General features: G+C 57.6%; 2 protein-coding genes and 1 long non-coding RNA gene across 10 annotated transcripts; 2 read left to right on the top strand and 1 right to left on the bottom strand.

Moving 5' to 3' along the window:
- The first annotated feature begins 4,931 nt into the window (after positions 1 to 4,931).
- On the top strand, positions 4,932 to 10,833 carry LCN6 (lipocalin 6). Of its 6 annotated transcripts, none has more exons than XM_070595147.1 (7): positions 4,932 to 5,285; positions 5,388 to 5,527; positions 9,012 to 9,082; positions 9,280 to 9,390; positions 9,850 to 9,951; positions 10,115 to 10,219; positions 10,361 to 10,829. In XM_070595147.1, the coding sequence occupies exons 1-7, from the start codon at positions 5,067 to 5,069 to the stop codon at positions 10,684 to 10,686; spliced, it is 1,074 nt and encodes a 357-aa protein (XP_070451248.1). In that variant the 5' UTR covers positions 4,932 to 5,066; the 3' UTR covers positions 10,687 to 10,829. The 6 variants fall into 6 exon arrangements, with proteins under 6 accessions (XP_070451248.1, XP_070451250.1, XP_070451252.1 ...); XM_070595149.1 differs by having other exon boundaries at positions 4,934 to 5,285; positions 10,140 to 10,219; positions 10,361 to 10,515; XM_070595151.1 differs by having other exon boundaries at positions 4,939 to 5,285; positions 10,194 to 10,219; positions 10,361 to 10,515.
- Positions 10,834 to 11,457: 624 nt separating this feature from the next.
- LOC103542608 (epididymal-specific lipocalin-10) lies at positions 11,458 to 15,049 on the top strand. Of its 3 annotated transcripts, XM_008509546.2 has the most exons (6): positions 11,458 to 11,676; positions 12,428 to 12,567; positions 12,901 to 12,971; positions 13,315 to 13,422; positions 14,349 to 14,447; positions 14,885 to 15,049. In XM_008509546.2, exons 1-6 carry the CDS (start codon positions 11,566 to 11,568, stop codon positions 14,911 to 14,913), a joined length of 558 nt encoding a protein of 185 aa, XP_008507768.1. In that variant the 5' UTR covers positions 11,458 to 11,565; the 3' UTR covers positions 14,914 to 15,049. The 3 variants fall into 3 exon arrangements, with proteins under 3 accessions (XP_008507768.1, XP_070451271.1, XP_070451270.1); XM_070595170.1 differs by lacking the exon at positions 11,458 to 11,676 and having other exon boundaries at positions 12,102 to 12,567; XM_070595169.1 differs by lacking the exon at positions 11,458 to 11,676 and having other exon boundaries at positions 12,142 to 12,567; positions 12,946 to 12,971.
- Positions 15,050 to 22,940: 7,891 nt separating this feature from the next.
- Positions 22,941 to 25,631, bottom strand: LOC139079583 (uncharacterized). The gene is made up of 3 exons (XR_011533309.1): positions 25,482 to 25,631; positions 24,827 to 24,944; positions 22,941 to 24,497 (listed from the first exon to the last, which is right to left on the bottom strand). It is a non-coding gene; the product is annotated as an uncharacterized lncRNA (long non-coding RNA).
- Positions 25,632 to 27,863: the final 2,232 nt, after the last annotated feature.

Here is a 27,863-nt window from a genome sequence, read left to right as displayed (position 1 = left end):
TGAGAACTGACACGGATTTCAGACCTTCCTCATGGGCTCCAGCACAGAGGGGAAAGGCGACAGCCTTATGGGGGCTGCGTCGGGAGCTCCCACAATTGCATAAGGTCAAACCTGTCTCGAATCCCTTATCTGAAAATATCCAGGCCTCCTCGAGGTTCTGCCTCCAGGACTGAACTCTGACGCAGCTGGAAAGCCTTTCGCCCCTGCGTCTCAGGGAAAGTCACCCATGCCTTGTTACTTGCGTGGCTCCATTTTCATATTTAGCATTTAGATCTCTGACCCATTTGATGTTTACTCTTGTGTATGGGGTGAAAATGCTTCATTTTAATCTTTTTTCCAAATGGCTATCCAGTTGCCCGGCACCATTTATTTAAAAAAATCTACTTTTCCCCGGGACTTAAGATGCCTCCTCTGCAGTGGGCCCAGTTCATTCTGGCTCACAGGAGCTTATTGTACGTATTTCTTCCCAACTCTGTGTTCTGTGACCTCACAGAGGTGTTGTGTGATTGGCTGTGATGGGACGATTTACCTGCCAGCTAGGGCCCGGCCCCCTCTGAGCGCTGGCCGTTGTACGTTTAGCCGCAAACCACCGCCCTTTGTCGTATCTTAAATTCCCACGTGCAGTTGGGTCTGTTCTGGACCGTCGTTCTCCTCCGCCACCCCGTCTGGTCATGTGCAGGCCATTCTGTTGTAGCTGTTACAGCATTAAGTATGTTTTCATGCGTCATAAGTCTAGCCCCTCCTCAGACTTCTATTTATTTTCTACTTAATTATTTATATTAAATTATTTTTTATTGTGGTAAAACAGACATCAGATTGACCATTTTATCCATTTTTAAGTGTCCAGCTCAGTAGCATTAGGTATGATCACACTGTTGTGCCACCGTCACCTCCATCTGTCTCCGGGACTCTTTCCTCGTCCCAAACTGAAACTCTGTCCCCGTTAAACACTCACACACCACCCCCCGAATCCTTCACGGCTCTTCGTTTTCAACTTTTTTCTAGATATTCTTGCATGTTTAATTTTTCCTATGAAAAATTTGTTGGTATTCTTGTTTCGATTGTGTTTTGCGTTGTTAGTGCCATTGAGTTGATTCCAGCTCCCAGCGACCACGTGGACAGCAGAGCGGCTCCCCGCCGGTCTGTTTGCACTGTGCTCTCCCCTTCCGGCCCACATCACACAACGCTCCGCAGCTCTTCACAGGGTGGTTTCACCGACAATTTTTTCGGAAGTGGGTGGCCAGGTTTTTCTTCCTGGTCTGTCTGGTCTGGAAGCTCCACTGAAACCTGGCCACCATGGGCGACCCTACTCGTATTTGAAATACTGGTGTATTGTGTTAAATTCATAATATTACCTTAGGGAACAGACCTCTGAGGATGTTGGGTCACCCTAGCTAAGAACACGGCACACCTTTCTGTCTGTTCAAGCCCACTTTCGTGTCTTTCAAGAACATTTAAAACTTTTCCTGAAATAGGTTTTGCACATTGCATACGGGTTAATATTTAAATGAGATTTTCTTTAGTATTCTATTTTCTGATTATTGGTTGTGCACACGGAGGCTATTGGTCCCTGTACGTTAATTTCATATACTGCTATCTTAATAAATTCTTCTGTTATTTGAGTTATTTTACCACTGAATCTCTGTGTACACTTTGTATCATCAGATGTGGAGATTGCTTCACTTCAGCTTTTTTCATGCCTCTGATTGGTTTTTCTTGTGTAATTTCACTGGCTCCTGCCTGCAGTACAGTGATGAACAGTAGAGGAGACGGTGCACATCCTTACATTGTTCCCAATTTTGGTAAACATTCTTCTAGTGTTTCCTTGTTAAATAAGAGGATGGTTTTAGGATTAAGGTGTATACATATTTTATCATATTAAAGAAGCATCTACAATTTCTCTTTTCTAGACTGGGGAGTGGGAGTCAAAAGAATACAGGGGGAAAGTGTAAGAGCCTTCAAGACCAAAGAACCAAACTTCACACACACACACAAACACACGTACACACACACACACACACAGCTACCCCAAAATGCCATCCTTAAAGAAGCTTTTCTGCACTCACATTCGTGGATGCATATGGATTAGGAGTCTCACAAGCCACTCGAACTGCCAATGAATGCACTAAGCCAGCCTTTATACTTAACAAAAGAAGAATAAAAACATTTCATCTAACGGAAATCCCCCATGAGAGGTGAGAAAAACAAGAAAACTGTAACACAACCCTCCAAACTGAATGAAATATACGAAAACAAGCCGTGTAGGATATTACAAGAACATCTTTTTTTTTTTTTAAAGACTGTCACCTGAGCTAACAACTGTTGCCAATCTTCTTCTTTTGTTTTTTTCTGCTTTTTCTCCCAAATCCCCCCAGTACATAGTTGCATATTTTAGTTGTGGGTCCTTCTAGTTGTGGCATGTGGGACGCCGCCTCAGCGTGGCCTGATGAGTGGTGCCATGTCTGCGCCCAGGATCTGAACCAGTGAAACCCTGTGCCACCAAAGCAGAGTGTGCAAACTTAACCACATGGCCCACTCTTCTCTCCCAGACACGAGGTCTCCCTGAAGCACCCGCCTGAGCCCCTCACTCTCCTCTGGTCCCGTCCCGCCGGCAGCTCTCCATTCTGTCAGGACCGTTTTTCGGAGTTCTGCGGTCAGAGCCAACTTTCTTCTCCTCTGGCTTATTTTAGCTCGGTCTTCGGTCTTCTCGTCCCATCTTCCGCCTTCTCTCCAGGTGTTGCATGCCTCCCTACTTCTCCAGGAAGTCTTGAGACAGAAGCTCCAGAGAGATCTCGGGGGGACGTTTGTGTTTATTTTTTGCTTACAGATAATGTGAGGTTTCTACTATTTTCCAGGATTTCTGTGGTTGTGTTCTTCCTCTCTTAGAGCTGCCTGGTTTTGGAGGAAAGTGCAGAGGGTCAGTTTTAATCTCCACCATTATCTTGGGTGACACAGACGGCCTTTACACCACTTTTTTATAATTTCCAGCTACATTATGAAAATTATGAAAATGCAATACAGTTTCAAATGTGCCTCTCAGCTTGTTAAGCTGAGCAATCATAGCTGTTTTTATAGTCTGTGCTATGCTCTGAGTGTTTGTGTCCCCCACCCCCAAATTCATGTTGACTGCCTAGTCCCTGTGTGCTGGAATTGGGAAGTGCGCATTTGGAGAGGTGATGAGGTCACGAGGGTGGGGCCCTTATGCATGGGATTAGTGCCCTTATAAAAGAGACCACGCACAGCTCCCTCACCCCTTCCCCCATGTGAGGGCAACTCTAGAAGTCTGCAGCCCAGAAGAGAGCCCTCACTCAACATGCTGGCACCCTGACCTCAAATTCCAGCCTCCGGAACTATGAGAAATAAATGTCTGCTGTTCAGAAACCACCCAGTCTGTGTTTTTCTTTTTATTGTACCAACCCAGACAGACTCAGACCGTCTGCCTGATTTTTCCAACACAGGAAGCATTCATGGGTCTGCTTCTATTGTCTGTTTTTTGTGCTGCTTCTCACTCGTGTTGTCTTAGTCTCCTCAAGTGTTTTGTCAGGAGACTACTTAAAAAAACAATGAACAGCGGGCCCGGCCCCGTGGCCGAGCAGTTCAAGTTCTGCGTGCTGCACTCTGGCGGCCCAGCGTTCTCTGGTTCGGATCCAGGGAGCAGACCTGCTCCACTCATCAGCCGTGCTGTGGAGGCGTCCCACATGCAAAAGAGACGAAGGTCGGCACAGATGTTAGCTCAGGGCCAAACTGCCTCACCAGAAGACAAATAATAATAATGAACAGGATTAATTTGGAGATCAAGATGATGCTATTGTCTTCCTATTTTCATTTTCTTCCGTCAGGCATCTGGGAGGCTGGCAGTCGGGGACCATGCTGATCCAAGTTCAAGGCCTGGGACGTTCTGGGCCCCAAGGAGGCGGAGAGCTTAGCTGCAAGTCTGTGCACCTTCACCTAGAGGATTAACTCCCAAGCAGGGGCCGGAGTGGCGGCTTGTCAGAGGTCTCTCCTTGGAAACCCCTGGCAGGACAAATCTTTCCTCCACCTTCCAAATCTTGCCTGTTCTTGTCTCAACGTAACCCCGAGAAGCCAACCAGCAAAGCGGTCTGGGAAGCGTAGTTTGCAGATTCCACTGCCCCCACCCCCAGTGAAGGACCCTCTAGCCACTTCCCCTTGGGATGTGGGGGCTCAGACAGATCCTGTTCAGCCCTCCGCCTTCTGCTCCCAGGCAGGGGCTCCGATGACCCAGGGGCAGGAAGCCCAGGCCCACACAGAGAGCTCCCACAGAGCCTTCAGGGATGTGAAGGCCCCATGGGGCCCAGCCAGGGCCATGGAGAGCAGAGGCGGGAGGTGGCAGGGCCGAGCTGGCCAGAGGGTGGGCAGGTCTGGATGGGCGGAGAGGAGGGGTGGAAGGAACAGGACATCCTGGGCTGAGGTGCTGGCTGTGCATGGGGACAGGAGGCCAAGGACAGCAGAGCAGAAGGGTGAGTGGGCTAGGAGTGGGTAGGAGCTTTTAAAAAAAAATTAGGGGGGACTTTCTGTATTTTTAGTGATTGAAACAAAAGATATCCAAAACCACAGCTTCAGGAAGAACTACTTGTTCTTGCATCTCTCCTTCGACTTGACCTTGGCCTGCTGCCGGCCTGGGTTTAAGAGCAAGATCTCTGGCCTTCCCAGACTGAGTGAGGGACAGTGTTGGACCCCCAGCGAGGGGAGGAGAGGAGGCAATGCACCAGAATTAGGGTGCTCATTCTGGAACCTTTCAAGTGAAAGGAAGTATAGAGAAGCAGGGCTCAGCACAGCAGTGTTGACTTAGAAGGGGCTCGGCGCACACTCCCAAGGGGCCCACGCCCTGCTCTCCCGGTGCCTGGGCAGGGCACAGAGGCCACCGCTGAGCAATAATACCCCCTTTCCCTTGGGTAATTCCGCCACCCTGCAAGAAGAGCCAGAATGGTGTCCTGGTGGTTAGTGGCCGCCCACAGTGAGGCAGTCAGAGCCATATAAACGGGTCTCCAGGGGCTGGAGGGACCTCACGCCCCCAGGCCCTGAGGTGTGGACTGACCTCTGGGAGGATGAGAGGTGTGCTCCTGGCTGCTCTCCTGGCTCTGCTCTCAGTGCCCCAGGCCCGGGCACTGTGGCTGGGGAGGCTCAACCCTAACCAGGTGACAGTCCTCCTGGGGGTGCCAGCACCTGCCTTGGGGCTCATCGGTCCTAGGCCAGGCCCCACCCGTGGGGCCACACAGCCTCTGGGCTCCCCACAGGACCAGCCCAGACTGATGTGGGCTTCAGGGGTATGCGCTGACCTGTGCAAGGGGACCCTGGGCTCCCAAGTAAAGGGGTGCCTCCAAGGGCTGGAGAGACTGCTCCCCTCTCACCTGCCATCTTCCATCCAGCTCCTGGGGTCCTGGTACGTGCTTGCCAAGGCCTCCGGGGAAAAGGACTTTGCGGTGGAGAAGGCCACAAAGAACATCGAGGGGGTCGTGGTGACCCTCACTCCAGAAAACAACCTGAAAATGCTGTCCTCCCGGCACAGGTGAGCCTGGCCTGCCGTCGCAGATTGCTCGGCCTGAGTCCAGCTGGCCCAGGCTCAGAGCCCGCTTAAGCCCCACACGTGTGCTCCCGGGCAACACACCCCCGGCCTACCCTGCCCACCTTGCTGGCTCTGCTCTGAGCCCCACCCTCTGTCTGAGTCCCTGGACGCTGGCCCTGGCGGGCCTCTGGGGAGGACTCACACCGTTGCCTCTGGGGCCCGCACAGCCTCTGACCACCCTGCCTGCTGCTTCCAGGCCCTTGGTCAGCTCGGGGGGCTCTGGTCAGAGCGGGAGAGGCCTCTTCTGTGTGCGAGCCCTAAGAGCCGCTGGTTCTTTCAGAAAATGAATCATCTGGAGGATATGGTCACTAGGGTGGTTTTGTCAGACTAGACTTGTGGTGTCAGGCGAGCCTCAGCGGGCCCTGACCGCTGGAGCAGACCCTGCACATGGCTGGCGGTGTGTTGGGGGGTGGTTTCTGGGAGGCGTGGGTGGATGGGCGGCCCAAGGGGGCTATGCTGCCGGGAAGCTGTGATCCCTGGGAGCCCCTGGGGGGGCCAGGCTGGGGGCAAACCACGCTGGGGGAGGTGTCATCCTCATCACCCACGCTTCCCATGGAGAAGACCAAGCCCATCTCATGCTGGCGGGTGGCATAGCGGGCCTTTCTGTCCTGGCAGCCGGGCTTCACAGCGCCACCTGGACAGACACAGTCCTGGGGGAGACCCTTCTCTCCTGCTCCCTGGGATGCCCTGGCCTGTGGACTGGAGTCTGCCTTCGGGAGACTGAGGCCCCGTCCACCTGGGCCAGGCCTGGCTGTGGGACAAGCAAGGACAGAGGTCATGTGTTGGCTCTGCTGTGAACATGGGGTCACATGTGCCGTGGGCATTAGGCCCCAAAGCCACGTGGGCGGGCAAGTCCCAAAGAGACTGGTGGAATAAAACCTCCAAAGATGGGAACTTGGCATCTGGAGAGCCCCAGGCCCCGTGGAAAAGCCGTGGATGAAATGAGAACCACGGCGGTTGCCAGGACTCTCCAATACCATTTCTGGCGTTGGCTTATCGCTGCGACTGGTCAGCGGCCTCGCTCCCTGCTGTTGTCAACGCACGTCTGTCTAAGGCCCCTGGCCTAATCCTGAGGTGGTGACACAGGTTGTGTGGATCCTACGGGCAGGACACGCTCAGGGCTTGTAGGAGAGAAAGTGGGCCTCTTGCTCTTGTTATTTCATTTCCGTTTCATCTGTTGGCCTTTGAACAGGACATACATTTGCATGGTCCAAAAATCTAAAGTTCTCAAGGGTCTTTTGTGTGCCCTCCTCCCCTGCCCCGGGCAGCCAGCGCCCTCCCCGAGGGTCGCCCGCGTTTGGGATTCGTGGCGGCTCTTCAGAGACGCTCAGGCCCACGCAGCACACACGTGTCATCTAACACACCTGCTGGAGACCGTTCCCTATCAGTCCACAGAATCTCTGCTCTCTTTTAAAATATTTTTTATTTTATTTCATTTTGACCTTATTAGAGTTTTAAAAATTGTAATAAAATAAACGTAAGATTCACCATCTTAGCCACTTTCAAGTGCACAGCTCAGTGGCATTAAGCATGTTCTCCTTGTCGTGCAGCCGCCCCCGCCATCGTCTCCAGGACTTTCTCATCTTCTCAGACTGAAGCTCTGTCCTCACTGAACACTCACCCCGTCCCCTCCCCTCCCCCAGCCCCAGGGCCCCGCTTCCTGTCTCTGTGGGTCTGTCTCCTCTGGGGCCCTCACACAAGCGGAGTCCTACAGGATTTGTTTTTTTGTGTCTGGCTTGTTTCGCTCAGCATCATGTCTTCCCAGTTCATCCATGTTGCAGCACGCGTCAGGATTTCCTTCCTTTCTAAGGCTGAATAGTATTCCTTTGTGTGGATGGACCACAGCTTGTTTATCCACTCACCTGTTGATGGACACTTGGGTTGCTTCCACCTTTTGGCTACTGTGAAAAATGCTGCAGTGAACATGGGTGTGCAAGTATCTCTTCAAGACCTGTTCTCAGTTCTTTTGGGTCGATCCCCAGGAGCGTGATTGCTGGGTCTTTGGTGACTCTATGTTACAGTTTTTGAGGAACTCTGTTCTGTTTTACAGCTGCGTAATACTCCACCAGGCTGTCTTCCTGTGCTCTGTTGATGGACAGACAGTGGTGGCTAATTCTTTGCAATTGGGGAGTGGGCCTGGTGAATTCACCTCTGAGGGCTCTACCTGAAGGATAAATCCCTCGGAACCAAGGTCTGTCTGTGCTGCTGGTGACATGGCTCCAAGTCACACACAGCCGGTCCCTTAACTGGTGCCTGCACTAGGCGATCACTGACTCTTTCTTCTTTGCCATCTGGTGGGCGACAAATGGCCCCATACTGGTGGTGGTGTGCCTTTCTCTAATCGCAGAGCACAGGACATCTTGGTTTATGTTAACGAGCCTTTTGTGCTCTCTTCCCAGAAAACTGTCTGTATCTTTTGCACATTTTTCTCTCGGGCGTGTTTAGCTGGTTTGTGAGAACCCTTACGTATCAGAGACATTAGCCACTTGTCTGTGACAAAAATTAGTTACAAACGCATTTCCCAGTCTGTCATTTTTCTTACAACACTTTGGACTATTTGATTGGCGAGGATTTCTTTTATGTTGGTGTGATGTCTACACCGGCCTCTCTTGTTGGGGGCCTGGGTTTGGTGACATGGTTGGGAAGCCCTCCCTGTCTCATGGGTGCTGACGGGTTCCGACATCTGCAATGCATTGGGAATTTTGCCCTGGGGAAAATGAAAGGCACAACTTCATTGTTTTCTGGATTTCTACCCAACTGCCCATCACCATTTATCGGATTGTCCATCTTTCCTCCACTGACCCAAGATGCTATCTCTGTCATGCACGAACTCCCAAGTATTTTGCTCTATTTTTGGACCTTGTCCAGTTCCTTTGCTCTGTCCTCTTACTTGCCACAACTCTGCGGTGTCACTATGGCAACTCTGTAACACGCTTTGAGTTGATGGGCTCATTCTTGATGAGTTTTCTTCCTTTTAGAATTTTCCTGGTTGTTTTTCCACGTGAACTTCGGCATCAGCCCATCTTGCTGCACAAAGGCCTCTGCACTGCTGTTGAGTTTGTGCCTTTTATGGACGACGACATAGGGAACGTTGGCCGCTTTCTATGCTCAGTCTCTGTGTCCGGAATTGCAGGGCACCCTTCTGTGCATCCGTGGCTCCTTTTGTGCCCTGGGCAGTGCCTCAAAGTTTTCTTCACGAGGATCTGGTGTTGCGGGTCTCCCGGGAGGTGGAAGGAAGCAGCTGCCCCTCCCAGGGCCCCTGTGCCAACCTGTTCCCCAGGGGCTCCCATGGGGCCAGCAGGAGGAAGTCAGACTCCCCCTGTGGTCACGCTGGCCCAATGGCTGGCTCTGGGGGGCAGGGGGTCTCGTCTTCTCCCCTCGTCCTGCGTCTGGACCCTGAGCTGACACGGAGCCTTTTCTTTTCCAGGCTGGAGAGATGTGACTTGAACGTGGTGGAGCTGCTGAGACAAGCCTCTGGCTGGGTGTTTGAGAATCCCGGTGAGGGTGGCGGCCATGGTCTTGTCCAGGGCAGCGTGGGGACAGGCTCCTTTTCCCTGACCATCACTGGGGTGCCCTGGGCCCTCTTCCTGTCTGTCACCTGCAGCATCCTCAGGTCCTGCAGGCAGGGCCCATGCTTCTGGCAGGGGCAGGGGTGACGCAGTCCTCACCAGCCCCCGTGGGCGCTTCTGTCCCAGCGCTGGGCGTGGTGGAGTTCCGGGTGCTGAGCACCAACTTCAGGGACTACGCCGTCGTCTTCACCCAGCTGGAGTTCGCTGATGAGGCCTTCAGCACCGTGGAGCTCTACAGTAAGTGGGCCTGGAGGCCAGGGCTGCTGCCACGCCATGCTGCGGGCGCTGTGCTCCGAAGGCCTGGGCTAGAGAGGGGCCCAGGGTCAGGGGCTCCTGGCCTCGGAGGGGCTGGCAGCGGTAGTGGGGAGGGGTGATGCGGCTGGCCCGGTGCCCCCTGCAGTGAGATGGCAGCCTCACCCTGCTCCTCATGCCCACGGGCCTCATCCCTGCACGGTGGCCAAGTGAGGCCCTCATGCCTCCCTCCTCCTCTCCCGCCCCTGCACTTGCCCTTCTGCAGGGGGCACAGCCCCTCATGGCAGGGAGGGACCAGGCACTCGATGCCGGCTGGGGATGGAGGGGTGGCGCGTGAAGGGCCTTGGGGTCAGAGGAGGACAGAACCCCTGGATGGCTCGAGTCCTGCGGTAGACCCGGCCCCTCCTGGCCCCAGGCCCGGCTCTCAGAGGACACCCCCCGCAGGTCGGTCGGAGCTGGCCAGCCAGGAGGCTGTGCACCTCTTCGCCAAGTGGAGCAAGGGCCTGGGCTTCCTGTCACAGCAGCAGGCCCAGCTGCAGAGGGACCGTGAGTGCCTGCCCGGGGCCCCCACTGTCCGAACATTTGTTGACTCCTGCTGGTCTCAGGGACCTCCTGGCCTCAGGGAGTCAGGCAGGACTTGGGGCGGGGGTCTTCAAGGAGGGACCTGTCCCCTGCCCAAAATCAGACCTGCAGGGATGCCCCTTCTCAGATGAGGCTGTGGGCGGGACTGGCAGGCCTGCTGCAGGAGAGCCCCGCCCGGTCCTCACAGCCGTCTCACTTCCCCCCAGTCACCTGTGCGCACAAGGCCTTCCAGGTAAGCTTCCTCCCGATGGCGGCCCCGGGACCCCTGCAGGGCAGCCCTTCCCAGTGGCAGTGCTCCACTGCCAGGAAGGATCGGGGGCGGGGTGCATCTATGGGCGAGTCCGGGTCCCCCAATGCTTTTCTTGGTTTTCAGTGAATGCTGTGGCTCCCCGGGCATGGTGCCTGCCTTGTCCGGGTGGAGGCTGGCCAGGGCCTGCCCTCCTCACCTGGCCGCCGGGTGCTGGGCCTCAGGCTGGCTGTTCCCCGGGGCTCTCGCTGTGGATCCCAATAAAGCCATTCCACAAACCAGCCCGATGCCTCTTGCTCGCGTGCTGGGGGGGGCCCTGTGCAGGGCTGATGGGGGCTGGACGGGGAGCTGCCTTCTCGGGGCTCCGGCAGGCGCAGGGAGAAGAGAAGAGGACGGGTGGGATGGGCTCACCAAGGGCTGAGCTACAGAGCATAGAGCCAGCTCCGGCATGAGAGGGCTGCACCTGTGTCCCTCACCAGAGTCCCCCTGGGTGCGGTTTGGGCTGGGTGCTGGGCTGAGGAAGCTGGGACTGATGCCCACCAGGGCGCTTGGCTTGGGTGTGCTGTGTCCATGGCACAAGAGTTTGGGGCCCTGGCCTGGGGCTCTGGGCCAGGAGCAGGGTCCAGGACCCCAGAAGGCCTGAGCCTATCGCTCTCCTGTGCTCTGTGGGGTCGGGGGCGGGGGTGGCTGGTCTGATGTCCTGGCAGAAGCACGGGCTGCGGGGGAAGCTGGGCTGGAAGCAGGGTGAGGGGCTGCCCACTGCTCATGGTGAGCTGTACACAGGGTTGCCTCATCCTTCAAGGTGGGACAGGTACACCCACGTGTGAACATACACACACATGTGCACATGCACACACACAACCAGCCCGGGCCCCTCTGTGGCTGCCAGCTCAGGGCATTTAAGAGGTAGCCCCTATGTCGGGGCAGCCCTGTCTGAGCCCCATCTTCACGGTGGTCATGCTTTCCTGGTGCAAATCTCCGCATGCAGTGACTCAGTAACTCCTCCCGGCCGTCTGCCTCTCTCCTGGGGGGCCAGGATGGGAGGCCCAGGGGCGAGACGGCTCCAGGGGAGTGACCTCGGGAACATGATAGCTTCCGTCTTCAGGGGCCTCCTAGGCAGGCGGCACCCACTGGCGGCTGTGCTGCCCTGAGGGCTGAGTGCTCAGGCCGGCCCTCTGTGTCTGGGGAGGGGAGGGCCCAAAGCCCCCTCCCTCCCCATCGGCCCACCCCAGGCTGGCCTGAGACTCCGGGTTGGCCCGATGCCACGGCTGGGCCAGGTGGGCAGGGAGATTTAAACGCAGCATTGGGGCAGCTGAGGGAGGAGGGTGAGGATGGGGCCGGGGTGGCTGCTGCCCGTGCTGGCCCTGGCACTGGTGCTGGCTGTGGGGTCCCAGCCGCAGGAGCAGATCCCCAGGGAGGCCCACAACCTCAACTGGAGTAAGGTAAGCTGCGTGCCCATGGTCCCTGAGCCAGGTGCCCTGGCCACAAGGGCCAGGGATGCGGTGGGGGAGCAGCTGGATCACTTCCTGGAAACCTTCAGAGGGCATCCTGAAACAGTGTGCAGCGCCCGAGGCTGGCGGGAGGTTCAGGCATGGGCTTCTGCTGGCCCAGCGGGGCAGCCCACCTGGGTTCTCCCTGAGGGGCTGACAGTAGGGCCTGCAAAACTCAACTGACAACCACGGACCACACTGAACAGGAGCCCTGAGGAGGGGGCAGGGCAGAGGGCCCCAGACAGGTGCTGGCTGAGGTCGCCTGGAGATACCAGGTGGGCAGAGGGGAGGTGGAACGAGCAGAGCATGTTCTGGAATAACGAGACCACTGCCTGGGTGGACTGTTCCGGTGGGGTCGGCCGTGGGCGCAGGCTGAGCGGACTGTGGGAACGTGGGTTTGCGGCAGGAACAGTCAGTGGGCAGGGTGCAGGGGCGAGCTGGAAGGACGGGCCCCCAGGAGGACCACGCGAGAAGCCAGCTCCCACGCGATGCCCACGGCCCAGCCCTGTGCTGCCTCAGGCCGGACCAGCTGGGCACCTGCCCTCCACGGCCTGGGATGGGCAGCCGTGGACTCTGGAGGTGGGCTGGGCCTCAGGCAAGTGTCACTCATCCCGTGAGTTCTGAGGTCCTGTCTGGGCCCCGGGGAGCACGGCAGCACCCAGGGTGGCAGCTCCTACCTCTGTGCTTCCCCCGCCCTCTGCAGTTTGCAGGGTTCTGGTACATTCTTGCCATCGCCTCTAATGCCCCAGGATTCTTGCCGAGCAGAGACAAGAGGAAGCTGGGGGCGTGCATGGTGAGGGTTCACAAAACGGGCCAGCTGAAGGTGGTCCTCGCCTTCAACCGGTGAGTGCACGAGGGCGGGGTCCTGGCACACCCTTCGCAGACCCCTGGCTGCATCTCCCCTTCCCCAGGTGAGGGGCAGCCAGACCCGTGGTGGGTCTGGAAATCCCACAGGGATCCCCACAGCCAGACCCCCATCACTTCCTGCCCCTAAAGTCCAGAGGGCTGCATGGGAGAGGCCTCTGCAGCCACGGGCACTCGGCAGGCAGGGGTGTTTGGAGCGTTTCCCATACGCCGTGGGACCCCACTTCCCCCAGTCTATGCTGGAAAATTCCAGAACAACTGAGCCAAGAAGGGGCTCGCTGGCCGCGAGCTCTCAGCACCCCTGCCCTGCAGGTCGCAGGGGTGCCAGTCCCACACGTTACTTCTGCGGAAAGACAGGAAGAAGGCCGTGTTCAGGAACACCCGTACGTCTGATGGCCCGGCCCGAAGGAAGACCTGGGGTGGGAGAGTCCTGGCTGTGGCCACCTAGACACTGGACGTGATGCCCCTGACCGACTGCCCCCAGCTGCCCCTCTGCCCCCGAGAAGGTGGGTGGGCGGGACAGACACCGAAGCACAAGGTGGCCAGGCTGGCTGTGGTCCCCAGGCCTCGCCTTCCCAGAGCCACATGGCGCGCGTGCGCCCAGGCTGGGCCTGGAGAGAGAGATCAGGGTGGCTCTGCGACCCCTTCCAGACCCCCACTGGGTGTTGGGCACTTGGGTGGGCGGTCCAGGTGTGAGTGGCGGCTCTGTGCCCTGTGCCCCTGCAGTGAAGGGTGTGGAGGGCTTCCGCGTGCTGTGCACCGACTACAGCTCCGGCCTCGTGCACCTGCGCCTGGGCCGGGCCGGCCGCTCCTCCAAAACCCTGCTGCTCTTCAGTGAGTCCGGCTGCCCCCAGCCCCCGGCCTGGGCCTCCTGGGCTGCGAGTGCGGAGGGTGCGGGCAGGGAGGGGCACCGAGGGGGACAGAGGGGGACCGAGGAGGGTGGAGCTCAGAGGTGAGGACATTGGCAAGAGGGAGACCTCTGCCCAGGCAGCTTGGCACCATCACAGATCAGCACAGACCAGGTGCTTCCACGTGGACACACGGTCCTAGCAGCTCAGGGTCCAGCACGCTGTGGGCCTGGCGGGGACCCTCTGCCTGCTTTGCAGACGGCCGCCTTCTCGCTGTGCTCGTGTGCCCGGGGAGAGAGTTCTGGTCTCCTTCTTCCCCCAGGGGCACCAGTCTCATCACGAGGACCCCACACTCACGACCCTGTCTGACCCTAATTACCTCCCAAGGCCCCACCTCCTGACCCCATCACACAGGGCTTCAACATGCAGTCCACAGGGGTCAGTCACAGCCCAGGAGGTGCAGGCTGCAGCAGGGGTGACGTGGGGCTGGGTTGGGGTGGGTGGGTAGAGCATGGGGCCCTGGACATCGGGACCACCCAGGCAGGTCTCAGAGGTGACCACAGCACGGTGAGTGGGGGAGGCCATTGGCCACTGCAAAGGGGGCAGTCAGAAAGCAAAAGTAGCTGCCCCCCACAGGCTGACAGTGGGAGGAGGGGAGGAGAGGCAGTGGTGACAGCAAAGGCTGGATGTGGAGCCCTGAGGATGTTTTGCCTGGGGGTGGGCTGGGTGGTGTGGAAGTGACCGGGGTCGGGGAGGGGCATGACCCCACTTCCAGGCACCCCAGTGGGTGGGATGAGCAGCCCTGTTGGAGAAAGTCGGAAATGCCCCCTGAGGCTGTGGGCTGTGGGGTCCGGTGCAGCCCCAAATGGCTGGACCTGGAAACTCTGACGTGACTCTGCTTTCCAACCGCAGGCAGACAGACCACATCCAGCTTCCCAAGTATGAAAAAATTCGTAGACACGTGTGAGATGTTGGAGCTCTCAAAGAGTGCGACCATTCTCCCGAAAGACGGTAAATACAGTTGCAAGGCTCTGGGTCCAGGACAACAGCGTCCTGGCCCCACCTGCCCATCCCACTAGAGAGCTGGCTCACATGGGGAAGGAGAGATGAGAGGATGACAGCGCCACCTTTTTAAAGATCTGAAGCCAACTGTGAAGGCATGCCTGCATGTGCGTCCCCATGCCCGCCTCCTGGTCCTCTACCAGCATCAGCTTGTCACCCCGGCAGGCCCTGCACAGGGAGCGAGAGGCGGTGCCCAGGGCACAGATGCTCTGTCTGATCGGGTCTCTGAGGCTGTGGCTAGAGGACCAGGGGCTGCGTGGCTCTGCCCTCTGCGGTGCCCAAGACTAGCATTTATGAAACGAGGGCGAGCCAGCACGTGTCACGGGCAGAGGTGGGCTCCCTGAGAGCGGCCCCAGCCCTCTCATCGCCTCTCTCCTCTCCCACAGCCTCCTGTGCGCACACCATTCTGCCGTGAGAGGGAGCCGCCCGCCTGCTCTTTCCTTCGGGGCTTGACTTGCGGTCCCCCTAGACACCTGGAGTGTTGTTCCAGGTTGCAGGTCTCATATCCAGCTGCTTGTTGAGAAGCCTTTGGTGACCCCAAGGCCTTGAAGGTCTGGAACCCAGGGCCACGGCTCTAGCCCAAAAGGAATCTTTCATGATCATCGAGCTGACTGGACAAGAAGATGCCAAGCCAGACCCCTTCTTCCTGTGTCCTCCAGACCACATGGCAGAAAGATGCTGCTGTCCCCCATCTGCTGTGAAATAGACCACGGTCTGGTCCAGTGTCATCCTTGCCATGTGCCTTCTCTGTAGAGTCTATGCCACCGTTCTCTGTGTCCTTGACATCCTACACTTCCTCAGGAAGCCGTTCACTTCTTGACCAAACATTTCCAAGCACTTATCATGTGCCAGGCATGGTGCTGGCTGCTGGGGGAGAGCAGGGAGCAAATCTGCACAGTCCCCGCAGAACCGATGCCTTATCAGGAGAGGCGGACGCTGTGCAGACACCCAGGCACACGAGGACAGACTCAGAGAAACAGATCTGGAGGCAACAAGTGCAGAACAAGGGCAGGGCTGACTCTCTCCAGGTGAGGGAGGAGGGGTCAGGGAGAGCTTCTTGGAGGAAGCGGCATTTGAGCTGAGAAACGGAGAGTGGTGGGAGTTAAGTAAGTTATGGTGGGGCTGGGGGAGCAGGACATCCCCGGAAGAGGAAACTACCTTTGAACCCCAGAGTGTTGGAGACGGAGGGAAGCACGTGGACTCAGGGGCCATGCTGGAGACGCAGGGAAGCGCGTGGACTCAGGGGCCATGCGGAAGGGCGACGTCATGGTGGGAAAGGCAGGCGAGAGAGGTGGTTCAGTCCCAGGAGAGGGAACCCCAGAAGAGCAGGGCTGGGGCTGAGGTTGGAGGAGCTCCAGGGCCCCCTGTTGGAGTGTCTTGTAGGAGCTGGAGTTCAGAGCGGGGATCTAGGTGGCAGAGAGACACTCTGGAGTCCCTGATCTGTATTTGGTAATGGACGTCACAGCACGGATGAGATCATCTAAGGAGAAAATAACAGGATGGAATCAGTCAGCCACAACCGTGTAACAGACAACCCCAAAGCCTCTGAGCCATAAAGCAACACAAGGTCACTTAGCTCTCCCATCTGGGTGTCAGCTTGGGACCGGCTGATGTTGGTGGGTCTCTGTTGGGCGGCTCTGCCGATCTCCGCTGGGTTTGCTCTTGCAGTTTGGGTTGGCAGGAGGTGGGTTGGTTGGGACTGGCTCATCAGAGGTGGCTCTGCTCCACACGTCCCTCATCCTTTACCCGGTGGGCTAACCAAGACATGTTCATCCCACAGCAATGACGAAGGCACAGCAGGTCAGGAAAAACTCGAGTCCTTTAAAGGCTCAGAACAGGCGCACTGTCATTTTCGCCTCGTCTCTGAGTCAAGTCACAGTGCCAAACCCAAAGGCAGGAGGCCGGGAGATGCACTTCGCTTCTCCAGTGGGAAGCCCTCGGCTAAGGGCGCGGGGGCAGGAAGGGGGGACGGGCCAGGCCCCACGCACAGTCTGCACCAGCTCTCACTCTCGGCCACAATCCTTCAAGCCACCTCTGCGGGTCGTGTCTTCACCCCACCTTCCGTCTCAGCTCCCCCAAGCCTCCTCAGATCAGGGCAGCGGGCTTGAATCTGGGGGCCTGGGGTCTACATCCCACAGCGGCTCCTCTAGATTGCACGCCTTTGAACTAAATGCGAAGTCATCGGACTCCCACATGCTCACCCCCCACGGTGGGACAGAGGGCAAATGACTTCGACACGCCCTGCATGAGAAAGAAGAATGGGGGACACAGCAGCCGCGGCCCATGGCAGTTCTGCAGTCCCGCTGGGACAACATTGTCAGGTCTCGTTACTCTGGGGGTGGGGTGTTCCCAGAAGTTTATGTTGGGGTCATGGTCCATTGACCTCTTGGCTCTGTCCTCTGAGACCCCCTTCCTTTCCCACGTGCCCCTCACTCGCTCTGGCCACCACTGAAGGAGGTGCTGGGACCTGCACCTGATCCCTTGTGGAAATCAGAGCCTTTCTCCTCTTTGCACCACCCAGTCACCGCTTTTGCCAACACAGCTCTTTCAAGTGCTTTGTGGGTTTTCGATGTACCTGGTTCTGATTTACTCCAGGTGCCAAAAGCCACATCCACAGTTCCTTAGGAAACTGCCTCTTTCTCCAGATTTGATTATGAGAGTTTTGGGGTCACGAGCTTGCTGACCGACTGTGTCTCAAGCAGCCTAGAACCCTCTGGGACAGCCCGAAAATCTACTTGGCACACCTTAAATCTTTCAGAGGTCCTGACCGTTGACTTGCAGAGCCCCAAAATGAATTCATTTGGGAACAGCCAAAAGAATTGCAATTCAGATACGCAAACTACCGTGAGCCATAAGCAAATCTGGAGAACACGGGAGGGAACTGCGTTTATAGAGAAAAGGGGCAGAGGGCGGGGCTGCTCTAAAGGAAAGTCTGCTGGGGAGAGGATCAGACCAGGGCAGCAACAGCTTCTCATTGGCTGGGCCACAGGGTTTCTGATTGGCTAGGCTGTGCTATTTCTTATTGGCTGGGCTGCAGTGCTTCTGATTGGCTGGGCTGTGGCATTTCTGATTGGCTGGGCTGCAGCGTTTCTGATTGGCTGGGCTATGGCATTTCTGATTGGCTGGGCTGCAGTGTTTCTGATTGGCTGGGCTGTTGCCACATGGTAGAGAAGTCTTCCCTCAGAGGGAAAGTGGTTGTACTTCCTGTTTGGAGTAATTGACCAGCCACCGATGGGGGGAGGGCTCCCCCTGCAGGCCCTCCCTACCCAGTTTAGTTAAGGTTTCTTTATTAATTTCCGCACGACAAAACATGTCACATGACACCCTGATTCAGTTTGTCCCCAAGACCAGGTCTGGCTGCAGCACCTGCATTTGGTTTTGTTCCATCTGTGTTTTAATGGCCATGTCTCAGGTTTGATCCCAGGGCAGCCTCAGCCCTCCCATGGGGTTTGCTTTGGGAATCACGGCGCCTAAGATCCTGCTGGGCCCCTGCTCACCCCCTGCCATGTGGGGCTCTTTCCTCTGGGCATCCCCAGGTGGGCACACTCACACACTCACACACACACACACACACACACTCTGACTGCCCTGCTGGGGGTCAGAAGGGTAGCCTACCCTGGGGAAGTGATGGGGGAAAGAAGAAAGGGGTGGAGGCGGCTCTGCCATGGGGTGGGAGCATCCAGTCCCCTAGCCACACGCAGCGCCCATAGCATGGGGAGGGGGAGAGATGCCAGGCTGGTGGGCAGGGGGTCCCCAAGGTGCCCAGGGGGCTGCCTGGGCCAGGCCACCCCCAGAGCAGCCTGCAGAGGACAAGGTCCGGGGTCTTGTGTCCACCACTCTGGGCGCCTGGCAGTGGGAGGTAAGCCCCTTAGTGTTTGTGTGTGTGTGGGGGGGACTTCAGGAGAGAAGCCCTCCGCTCACTCCTCTGTAAACTGAGGTGCATAGAAGGGGTGACCCCAAGCGTCCCACGGGCTCGTAGAAGGCTCTGGTGACCTTAGTGCTCACCCATGACCCATGTGCTCCGAGTCCTTGGAAAATGCTTTCTACTCCCTGGAGGTCCTTCTGAGCAGAGGGCAGCCAGCCTGGAGGCTTGGGGGCTTGGGACCTGGGTAGTGCAGAACGTGGCAGAGCACTGGGCCACTTGTCCAGGGACCAGGGACAAGGCCGTCCTTGGAGCCTCGGGGTCCTCATTTGGAAGTGGCGCGGAGTCATTGCCCTGGCTGGGCTGAGGAGGCCTCATGAGTGAACTGGACACGCCAGGCTCAGTGGAGGGAAAGATGGGACAAGGGAGGCTTCCGAGGTCCTGCACGTGGCCCCTGGAGCCTGTAGGTCCTGCCCCTTTGCCCCTGGGCCCTGGTGGATCCAGTGCCTAGACTACACCCAAACAAAGGTGTGTGTTCTGTTTTCTGGTTTCCGGTCCGGGGCTGCAGTGCTGGGGCTGACCACCAGGGGGCGGGCTGTGCCTGCTGTGCTCATGGAGCAACCTGATCAGGGAAGGGACACCCAGGGGTCAATCTGGCCTCCCCCCTCCTCAACCCCGCAGGCACCTTCTATCGTGGGCGTCCTTGTCCACAATGTGAGCTGCTCAGAGGCGGGAGGGGGCTCTGAGATCCTCTCCTTATTCTTGCAGCTACTTTGCCCCCAGCACTCACCCTGAGCAGGGCCGTGTTGGGCCTGGAGGTGGACGGCACCCACATGGTCCCTGCTCTCCAGGAGCTCACAGCCTGGAAGAGAAAGGGACAAAGCGTGAAAGCAAATCCACACGAAAGAGAAGAGCAGGGACTACAGGGAAATGAAGCAGGTGCTGGAGGGAGGGCCGGGAGCCCCTAGGTGGATCCAAAAGGCCTCTGTGGGGACATTTGTTCTGGGACCGGAAGGACAAGAGGAGCCAGCCTTGCATCCATCTGTGGGTGGTGTGCCGGGTGGGGGGCTCAAAAGTACAGAGACTCGGAGGCAGGAGAGAACTTGGCCAGAGGGGAGGTGAGAAAGGAGCCAGTGTGGCTGGAGAGAGCTGAGGAGGGCAGGAGGCAGAGAGGGAGGTGGGTGGGAGCAGAGGAGGGAGGAGAGATGGGAGGGAGGAGGGCAGGGCCAGACCTCAGCCTGGAAGGAGGAAGTTGTTGTCACACTGTGTGACAGCACTGCCCTAACTTAGTGCTTACAAGAACATTGACCATCTCACAGCTTCTGTACCAGGATCCAGGCTCCTCAGCTGGGAGCCCCTGCCTCAAGGTCTCCCAGGAGCCTGAGGCTGTGGTCTCAACTGAGGCTCAACTGGGGCGGGGTCTGCCTCTGAGATCATTCACGGGGCATTGGCAGGATTCCATTTGGATGGGGGGGAGTCCCAGATCTTTACCGTCTGTGGGTAGTGACCTTCTGTCAGTTCTTTGAGCTGGGGCCTCATAGGGCAGCTCATAATATCTGATCTTGCTTCTCCAGAACAGTGGATCCCAGAGACAGAGAGAGAGACAGATAGACAGAGACAGAGAGGAGATGCAGAGAGAGTCAGAAAGAGAGACTCACAGAGTGCTGGGAGCCACTGTGGGGGCTGCCCCCCACCTAGGCCGAGATGAGCACTTGGACCTGAGTCTAAACAGAATAGGAGGAGCCGGGAGGTTGTATGCTGGGGGGACGATGTCTGAGTATCACTTCATTTCAACCCTCCCCGGGGGGACCAGGAACAGGCGGGAGGGGAAGTGACTCCCCAGAGCCCAGAGCAGACCCAGGCCTGTGTGAGCTCCGTTCTCTGTACACCCAGCCCTTGTGTCATCCTTCTGCTGCTAGGTCTGTGCACGAGCCACATGTGACAGCAGCCCATGGGTTGACAGGCACTGCACGCACTGACAGGTCTGTACACCTGATGACGTCCTTAGGAAGCAGATGCCAGAACGACCCCCACTGTGCAGCTGGGGAGACTGGGGAGGCCTGAGAGTCCCACGGCTTGTCCAGGGTGACGTCACTGGGGAGGAGGAGGACCCAGGTCTGAACCCGGCTCTGCGTCCTCAAAGCTGGGGCCCTGGTTGCACCCAGGCCTCCCCGGGGGCTGTGGGGGGGGGCTGTGTTGGGGTGACTGTGTGTGGACAGGCGTGGGGTGGAGGGCGAGCAGTCAGCAGCCCAGGGGACCATGGGGACGTCTTGTGTGAGGAGGAAGCATCGGTCAGGGGACCCCAGGCAGTGACCTCACCAAGCCCAACAGAACGTGGCACCCCAGGGATGAGGCACCCACATCCGAGAGACAGCTTCCCACAGCTCACTTAGCTGGAGACGGTGGAGTGACCAGCGTGTTTCCGTGCTGCATCCCCACGTCCCGAGGCCGCAGCCTCAGGGAAGCCCGCGGTGAGAGCATCTTCCAACGGTGCAGAACTTGGGTCCCGTCTCACCCCAGACGCTTCTGGCCATTTACCCAGAGGGACCCAAAGTAATACAGGGAGGCCCAGGGTAGGCCAGTCCAGGCCAGGCCACCACTCTGATCCCACCTGGAAGCCTATGTCCCCTCTCCACGTGTGTGTGTGTGTGTGTGTGTGTGGTGGGGGGAGCTTCTGGGGTGGGCCCACCCTGAGCAGGAGCAGGCTGATGAAGGCTTGGAAACCGGGTGGGCAGGTCAAGCTTGCACCCCAGGTCAAGCCTGGGCGGGACGTGGAGTGCTGGGGTGTCACCCTTCTGCCCAGGCTTATCCCGAGCCCTCGAGATGTCTCTCTTTCATCCTGGTGGAGGTCTGTGCAGACACAGGTCTGTACTGATCTGAGAGCAGAAGGTCAGTGGGCAGAGGAAGCAGGGGCGAGGGCAGGCAGGGCTCTGATGGCTTGGGGCCGGCTGCCGGTCACTGTCTTTGCAGCGCTCCACCAAGGAGATGGGTGAGGAGCTGGTGGACGGGCTCATCCGCTCCGTCTCCCCGAGGGAGGTGCAGGTGCGCCCCACGGCTGCATCAGCAGCTCTGAAGGGAGGGCGGGCTCCTGGGGCCGCTCCTGAAGGAGTCCTGGAGCAGGTCAGGACCCCCCACCCCTGCAGGCGGAGCCGGCTCTGGAACCTCCCTCGTCACCCTCCCCCGAGCCACACCTTCCACCCCCACCCCCACTAGAACTTTCCTTCCCCTCCCCTCTTATTATTTCTTTTCCTTTTTGTATGGTTTCTTTTATTTTAAGGTTTAAAGCAAACATAATAAAATTTAATTCTTTATCCTTTTAAACTGTACAATTTGTGAACATTGAGTCCATTCACAATGCTGTGGAACCATCACCACAGTCTAGCTCAGAGTATTTCCCTCCCCAGAAGGAAGCCCTGTCCCAAAGCGCTCACTCCCCATTCCTCGCTCCCTCGGCCCCGCAACCCCGATCTGCTTCCTGTCTCTGTCCTTTACCTGTTCTGGATGTTTCCTGTAAACGTAATCATGCAGTAGGTGGCTCTTGTGTCTGCCCACATTTAAGAGAGGACTGATTAATTTTGTTTTTTTATTTAAAATAGCATTTTTGTTACCTGAAAGGGAAATCCCAGATGGGTTAAAGATGAGATGTATACAGTGAAGCCCTATGGGGAATATGAGACACTGTTCTAAGAGTGACACCAGAGCCAGAAGCCAGACAGGAAATGCCTGGCTCTTCCTGTGGCCAAAACAGAAACAAGAAAAACGTAGAAAGCTGGAACGACCAGCCACAAACTGAAGAGCATTCCTCACAACCCAAGGCCAGGGAAAGGTTTCACATCCCCGCGGTCCAAAAACTCTGGAAAGCCAATGTTTCCAGAAGGGACAGAGAGCAAACCCGGGCAGTTCCAACGAGAGGGGACGCAGACGGCGCACGTGTCAGAGCTGCTCCACCTCCCCGACGAGGACACGCGCCCCGGACACTGTGGAGACAGCACTGGGCTCCGTCAGACTGGCAGGCTGCTAGGCTGCTGGCGACCAGCTGCAGTGACAACGTGAGGAAGCAGAGGCCCCGGCAGGTCCCCTAGAGACAAGCGTGCAAGGACCGTCCTCTCTGGAGAACATGTGCAGGACCATCGAGGGTCCCAGGCGCGCATCTGCTGGCAGCGCAAGTCCCAGTTCAGCCCCCAGGAATTCTCGCCCAATTTTTCAAGATGTGTTTTCAAGAGTCTCCATCACAGCGCGGGCGGGACTAGCAGGGAACCCGCAACAACGCTGACGTCCACTGAGCGGGGCTGGGACCCGCCAACCCCATGTGTGCTCCCACATGTGTGCGATGCGCATCTATGAATGTGAGTCTGTGTGCGAGACAGACAGAGACAGAGACACAATAAGAGACAGAGAGAGCCTGAGAGATGAGCACTAAGCCGTTCACGGGGCACCTCTGGGGGAGGGACTTTCCAACCGCCTGTCTTCTCCTTCAGGCGAGGTTTAACCTTTTTAGAATGTGTGTGCATTCCTTTTCTATTTCTAAGAAGATTAGAATCATATGTTAAATGCTATCCATTTATCACTCATCTATGGAGTAAAGTACATTATTTAGTTTTTATTTTGAGAGATTTTTATTACAAAGACAATGAACATTTATTATAGTAAAATAATGAAATCTACAGGAATTAAGAATTAAGTGGAAACTCAGGAGTGCCCTTAACAGGCGGTGTTCACCATTCCAGTCCTTTCCCTTTGTGTGCACGTGTGTGCATGTGCAAGTGTGTACATGTGCAAGTGAGTGTGTGTCTGCCTGTGCCCTGTGTGCATGAGCATATGTGGGTCTGATGCCTGTTCACGTGTGTGCGTGCGTGTGTGCACATGTATACGCCAGTGTGCCCATGTGTGCATGTGCAGGGGTGGGTATCAGGTAAGGAGGATTCCAGGGCGTGTGCTCTTCTGGAACCTGACTTCCCCAGGGGCGACACTGTCAGTCAATCCTCTTCTTCTTCTGTGTCCCTGTCAGAATTTCCCAAGAGTCCCTCTGTGAGACGCAGGCCCTTCCAGCTTCTCACTCCCATCGTCCTGCTGAAGGCAACGTCTGCGTCCATAAACCTTTATTTCTTTAGCACAGGTCCCAAGAGGGAAGGTTCTGGGTCACAACGTAAACACGATGCTACGGTGTATGTCGCGGTCTCTGACAGCCAAGGTCTCCGTGTCCGCTTTGAGCCTTGTTTGGGGAAGAGGGGCTCAGAGACCCAGGCAGAGACCTCAGGGAGGAGGAGGAAGAGGAGCTGGGACCGGGTGAGGAAGGCACTTGGGGAGGCCCGCCCCGCTGGAGGCCCCGCCCCTCCCACGCCCTCACTCACCTGCGCAGAGCAGCCTGACCTGCCGTCCAGTCCAGGACAGAAGAGGGCCCAGTCCTGACACTCCTCCTGCTCACCCTCCCCGCCCCTGGCAAGCGCACAGCACCTTCCTGAGTCAGGAAAGCTCACCTAGGTCAGCTCAGTGAGCCACAGGGACCCCCTTGAACCTGCTCCACCCAGGAGAAGGTCTCAGTCACAACAGCAGGACCCACTTGAGCTGGTGTGAGCGGAAGGGACCTCTACAAGGCACAGCGGGGCCTCACAGAAGGTGCCAGAAGGTCAGAGCATCCGGCTGGAGGCTTTGCAGCAGGCCACAGAGCCCACACCACACCTCAGGGTCCTTGAGCAGTGACCCCTGCCCCCGGCCCTGTGCCAGCCCCCAACCCATATGTCCAGCACATTCAGCTTCTTCGAGGGAGGGGGCTCTGCTCGGTGGGGATGCAGGAGAGAGCTCTGGGGACCTGGGAAAGGCATCACGCTTCGAGGCTTGATTTCCTCACCTGTGAAATGGGGGCAGCAGCTGACCTTACGTGGAGGCATGAAGACGAGGTCACTGAGATGACACTCGGAGCCCCGGGATCAAACCCACAAAGTCACCATCCTCACCAACGACACCGCCCATCACATCACCAAACCGCCCTGCGCAGGTGGCCCCTGGGAGCTGAGGTACCCTCTATCTGGGGAGCGGAGAGACGAGGTGGGGAGGGTGCGTCCCAGGAGCGCAGGGAAGCTCAGCTTGGCCGCCCATCGGGGGAAGGAGCCCCGTCACTGGGCACCTCCACCTTTGGCCTGTGGCAGATGACACACGTCAGGGCGCCCCAGAGGGCAGGTGCCAACACTCAGGCCAGTCCCTGTCCAAGGCCCAGGTCATGAGCCACGGGTCCTGTCCAGTCCCAGTGCTGTGGTGGGTCTGATGGGGGAGCCCGGTGCTGTGGGACCCCACCTGAGGGACACCCACCCAGACTCCGGGTGGAGAAAGGCTTCCCAGAGGGACAGTGGGGTCAGAGTGTGTCGGGCACGCCCTCAGGGGACAGAGGGCAGAGGCCCTGGCTGAGGGCAGCGGGGAGCTCTCGGTGGGGTCACATCAGCAAGAACAACGCACGGTGACTGGTCCTTACCAGGCCTCTGCTCCCCATGCAAGTTATCACTGACTCCTCCAACAGACCACGGGGGGGCCGGTGCTGTCCTCATCTCACCAACAGGACCCTGAGGCTTAGAGATCTGCCCTTCTGTGCCCTACAGAGCGGCAGAGCCAGGATTTGAGCCCAGGACCCATTAGACCCCACGGAGCCTGCCTGACAAGGAGGCCACAGCTCGAGCCGTGGGACGGACCTCTGGGCTCTGGAGTCCAAGAAGCCAGGGAGACCCCGTCCTGCGGGGGGTAGGCTGGCCCCGGTACTGGGAGGGCCCAGGGTGCCCAGGGCCGGCCCTTCCCCGGCCACCACGCCCAGCCCCAGGCAGAGGGGGCGGCTCTGTCCCCCGAGGCCAGTGGGGTCTGGAACCCTGGAGGGTGTGGTCCCCAGGCCGGCAGGACCCCTGAGCCTCAGGAGGCCACAGTGCAGGACAGCAGTTAGAACGACCCAAAGTCAGGGAGGCGGGGGCTCCAGTGCCTGCTCAGCCTCTCTCTGGCTGGTGACCCCAGGCGAGGCTCTGAGCCTCAGTTTCCCCATCTGTAAAATGGGGAAATAATGGGCCTCCTGATGGGTTGTTGGGAGAATTCCCTGAGGAATGACTTGTGGATCTCTGTCCGGTGCCTGGAGCGTGTTGAGTCACCTGCCAGGCTGTCACGGCGGTCCTCCAGAAAACAGGGTCCTGGCACTCAGGCGCCCTCCTGCTGCCCTGCTCCCAGGAATATTCACTGCTATCTGAGGAGCTGAAGAAGATCCAGGATGACAGCAGGTCACAGGAGAGGGAGGCTCAGCCCTGGAAGGACAGTCAGACGCATTCCGTTTGACCATCTGGGGCCTGTGCTGTGACGCCCTCTGACCCCACCACAAATAAAGTCTCCTCCAGTTTGTATTCTGGCTTCTGAGGCTTCATTCATTCACTCATTCATTTACTAAGTCATTCATTCACTCATTCCCTCCCTCCGTCATTCATTCATTCACCCAGTCATTCCTTCACTCACATATTCATTCATTCCTTCACTCACTCACTCATTCTGCCAGCCCCGTAGCTTCATCAGCGAGCGTGACCCGCCATGGTCCCTGCCTGCGTGGAGCTCACGTCCACTGTGTGACACGAAAGGCGGCGGTCCCTGGGGCTAGCACAGGTGAGGAGCGCCAGGAATCTGCTCCTTAAAAACAGAGCCCAGTATTGCAAAGAAAGAACGGAGAAAATGTGTGCGTGGCGCTTTGTCTAGAAACATAAAATAATCAAAAGTTATGAAAAATAAATATATCCCAATACATATCCAATATGTGGGTTATAATCACAAGTATGTGCCGATTCTTGGAACCACAAAAAATGAATCCCGTGTTGACTGGGTATTGGTGACACGGTTTTCTGACCTACACAAGCATTTCAGCAGGCATCTTCCAGGGCCTCACAATCTTCCTAAGGCCTCTTTGATCCTCCAGCACTGCAATCTCTCTCCTTGGAAGCCCCTATCCCCTCACCTTCCCTGTCTAAGGCCTCTTCTTCGACTGTGGGGGCCCACTCTCCAGGGCCGCCCTCGTCAGGGACTTCCCATGCCGTTTGGACAGGCAGCCCGGGTCCCCCCCACCCCGCCTCATGAGCTCCTGTTTCCTTTGTGGGGTCGATGTGTTCACGTGGCCACCACTTGGCCTCTCTCTGAGGTGATTTGCATCGTCACACGCTGTGTCTCCTCTGATGATGCTACGGGGCAGGCCTTTGCCATCTCGCAGGTGAGGAGCTCAGGTCCAGGAGGCTGGACGACCTGCTCAGAGTCACAGCCAGTGCGGGGCCTCCGCAGAGGGGGGTCCCCAGAGCAGATGAGGACTCAGAGGCAGGTCTTGTGTTTGCAGATGATCCGGGGAGCCGCAGGGAGGATGTGGGGAACGGAGCCTGGAGGAGAGACGCTGGTGCGTGGCCTTGATGAGCCAGCACTGCAGTGGGCATGGGGCTCAATCCTGCTGGGAGACCAGGTCCCACCCGGACTGGCCCTGTCCCCACGGGTGGAGGGTCACCCCGGGCCATTGATGCTTCTGCACTGCTGGCTGGCACCAGCTTGCAGGAGAGGAAGCGCTTGCAGCACAGGAGAGAGCCCTCAGCTGGGGAGGAAGGACGCAGGTGCTCCAGGGGCACGCTGTTGGCCTGGGGAACTGCCTGCAGGTGGACTCGGGGGGCTGAGGGGACACGAGCGTGGCATCGGCAGCGTCGCCATCCCAGGTTTCCCAAATCCGATGCCGAGACCCTTCGCAGCTCTTTGCCTCCCCGCTGTGGGCTCTTCTCAAAGCCACAGCTCCCCTGCTGCTTGCAGCCTGCTCTGCGCCTGTGCAGCCCCATCCCGTCCTGCCTAGGAGGGGGCGGCCACCACTGTGGGTCCCTGTCTTGTAAACGGGGAATGTGAAGCTCAAAGAGAGGAAGAGACAGCTCCACAGATGCTCAAGCAGAGAGTGATGCCGCTGTAGTCCCAGCCCAGAGCCTCTGCCCTCGAGGCAGCTCTGAAGCGGACGCACAGGGAGTTTTGGAAGCAGGAAACCCTGGGCACAGCAAGCGGGCTGCTTCCCTCTGCCATGCTGGGCTCTTCACACACGTCCCACCCTCAGCCCAGAGGAAGGTTGGACAGTGGGGCCTTTCTCCCTCCAAATACAAGGTCTGGCCCAAGACCACTCCGCCAACCCCATGTGCCTAATCCCTTCCACTCATCTCACCTTAGAAGAAATTCAGAATATTCTAACTGCTGTTGGATATCCAGAGACATTTGCTTTTTTGGCCCACCTTGTCACGTTGCTGGCATTTTAAAGATCTCAGGACTTTGATTCAAAAATAGGAGGAGGCTGAGGATCCACAGCAACTTTCTGGAAACAAGCCGTTGTGCTCTGCCTTCCAATCCGGTCTTCTCAAAATCCCTCTGGGCCACAGACTCACAGTGCTGGGTCCTCAGATTGCAGAAACCATGTGCCTTCAAATGTGATCAGGGCGGGTGTCAGGACATCCCTCCGGCAGCGTGAGGAATTCAGCAAATCCTCT

Source organism: Equus przewalskii, chromosome 26 (genome assembly GCF_037783145.1).
Source record: "Equus przewalskii isolate Varuska chromosome 26, EquPr2, whole genome shotgun sequence".
NCBI lineage: Eukaryota > Metazoa > Chordata > Mammalia > Perissodactyla > Equidae > Equus > Equus przewalskii.
Note: the sequence above shows the minus strand (reverse complement) of the source record. Positions and strands in the feature narration are given on the sequence as shown.